The sequence below is a fragment of the Oscarella lobularis genome, unplaced genomic scaffold (assembly GCF_947507565.1).
Source record: "Oscarella lobularis unplaced genomic scaffold, ooOscLobu1.1 scaffold_75, whole genome shotgun sequence".
Classification (NCBI taxonomy): Eukaryota; Metazoa; Porifera; class Homoscleromorpha; order Homosclerophorida; family Oscarellidae; genus Oscarella; species Oscarella lobularis.
Genome location: NW_027077201.1, coordinates 72,818 through 74,996, shown reverse-complemented (window position 1 = coordinate 74,996; position 2,179 = coordinate 72,818). Strand labels below are relative to the sequence as shown.

General features: G+C 43.0%; 1 protein-coding gene across 1 annotated transcript; it reads left to right on the top strand.

The window, feature by feature from the left end:
* Nucleotides 1-582: 582 nt before the first annotated feature.
* Nucleotides 583-1,128, top strand: LOC136199343 (piggyBac transposable element-derived protein 4-like). Its single transcript, XM_065989521.1, has 3 exons — nt 583-677; nt 726-966; nt 1,018-1,128. The coding sequence occupies exons 1-3, from the start codon at nt 583-585 to the stop codon at nt 1,126-1,128; spliced, it is 447 nt and encodes a 148-aa protein (XP_065845593.1).
* The last annotated feature ends 1,051 nt before the right edge of the window (nt 1,129-2,179 follow it).

The window sequence follows — 2,179 nt, the reverse complement described above, 5'->3', positions numbered from 1 at the left end:
TTCACGATGCTCAAAACGTCGGATTCTTTGCCTGAAAGGCAGAAATTTCCTTGTTTTTGAGAATTATTTAAAGCTCGTTTGCGAGCGCATCCCCCGCATCGAGCTTCGCGTACGCACCGAAAAGTACCGCGAAACCCTTCCCTACCCTAACAATAACCCTTTGCGACTAAGTAGACGTAAGTGCTTCAAAAAACGAAGCGATTTGCGGTGGTTATAGACACAAAACCGTTCTGTACTCCTATGTCACCGTAATTCCTAGTATTACGGCCTTTATGTGGGAGTGCACGTGCAATTAGTTTTCATTAGTTTTACCCCGCCTTAAGCTCCTCCTTCGGTTCATACTGCATTCTACCCCACGTAGGCGTTCGACGAAGTACGCATATAAAGGTTACGCGCTGCTATGTGATTGGCTGGCAACTGATAGTTGTCAATACCAATCTCAATGCGGCGGAAAAATATGTTCCAGGACAAAGTTGACCATGGAGTCCACTCAGCGTTGAGGTAATGAGGTCAGATATCAAAGGTTATTTTTCAGCAATTATTTTTTAGGAGATAAAGGCATTTTTTGGCTTGATTATTCTGATGGGGTACATGCGATTTCCTCGCATTCAAGACTATTGGCAAAAGGCTATTCCAATACTTAGTTGCCATTTTTCAGATGTGATGACACTTACGAGGTAAACTTTCTTTGAACAGACAATTTTCTCATACAATATATTCCGTAGGTTTTGGCAAATTCTACGGTTCTTTCATGTCTGTGATCCGGCAAGCGAACTGCCAAACGGACATCCTAGATACGACAAGCTTCAAAAGGTTCGACCCCTGGTAAATCTTTTTGAGGCAGCGTTCAAGTCCGAATACAATTGCAAACGGGAAATTACGATTGATGAAGCCATGATTCCGTATAAAGGACGTATTGGATACAAACAATACATGAAGGATAAACCTACTAAATGGGGTATCAAGGTTTGTCTTATAATAAATATAATATGCTGTATATATTACTCATTTCTTTAGGTTTTTATTTTGGCGGAGTCATCACCCGGATACATCTACAAATTTGAAATCTATACGGGAAAAAGACGGTTACTGCTGGGGAACACGGTTTATCTACGCAAATCGTCTTAGATTTGATGAAAGGACTCGAGGGAAAGGGACATCATCTTTATACAGACAACTACTACTCGTCGCCCACCCTGTTTGATCTTTTGTGGGGCAAAACCATCTATTGCTGTGGAACAGTTCGATCCCATCAAAAGGATTTTCTAAAAAAGTCTGAAGATTGGCCTTCCAAAGAAGAAAGACGTCAGGAGAGGATTCTACAAATATCTTTGCGGGAATCATATGATGGCTTGCGTTTGGTATGACCGAAGATACGTTTTTTTTCTTTCAACGGCGCATGTTCCGAGGCTCCCAGATGAAACAGTTCCAACAACGTTACGGAGAGATGGAAGGCATAGAGTCGACGTCAAATGTCCGCCCCTACTTGAGCCCTACATCGAGAACATGAGGGGTGTCGACAGGGGCGACCAAATTACGGCCCTTTACAACGTTGGGCGTAAAAGTAAGAAGCCCTGAAGACGGATTGCCTTTTGGCTGTTGGAGGATGCGCTCCTGAACGCCTATATTGTCGAGAGGCATGTCGATGAAAGGCACAAGAGTACAAGCGCCAAACGAGATTTCCGCGCCTTTCGCCTTGAATTAGCGGTGGATTTGATTGGTGGTTTTTCGGGAAGAAAAACCAGGAAGGAAGAGGCAGCGTAAAGATTTGAGGCTGGATACATCATTGCCGCATCTGCCTGTAGCTGGACATACTCGCCTTCAATGTGTTCGCTGCAGCGAGAAAACCAAAAGGATGAAAAGAAAAAGAGAATTCGTCACGAACCGTGCACTCGTTGCACCACATGCGACGTGCATCTTTGCCTGACTCCGCGTCGTAATTGCTTCAAGGAATATCACACGTTGAACAAATTGTAGGCGAACGTTGGTTGGAATTGTTCCTGTAGTGTTTTGAGCCGTCCGTATAATGATTTTAGTTCACATCCGGTTTCTCCCCTAAAATAAAAAGGTTCTTGTTCTTGCAAAAGGTGCTGAAATCAAGTATATGAAAATTGTAAAGAACTAAGAAGTGCTTATTGGAAAACTATGAGTCGTTTCGGGTAATTTTTGTTACGTTTTT

Bases quoted from the DNA above. Each gene is read 5' to 3' on its own strand.
- LOC136199343 (XM_065989521.1), top strand. From the start codon at position 583: ATGGGGTACATGCGATTTCCTCGCATTCAAGACTATTGGCAAAAGGCT. The intron at 678-725 runs GTAAACTTTCTT...TATATTCCGTAG, and splicing joins GATGTGATGACACTTACGAG to GTTTTGGCAAATTCTACGGT. The intron at 967-1,017 runs GTTTGTCTTATA...TCATTTCTTTAG, and splicing joins CTACTAAATGGGGTATCAAG to GTTTTTATTTTGGCGGAGTC.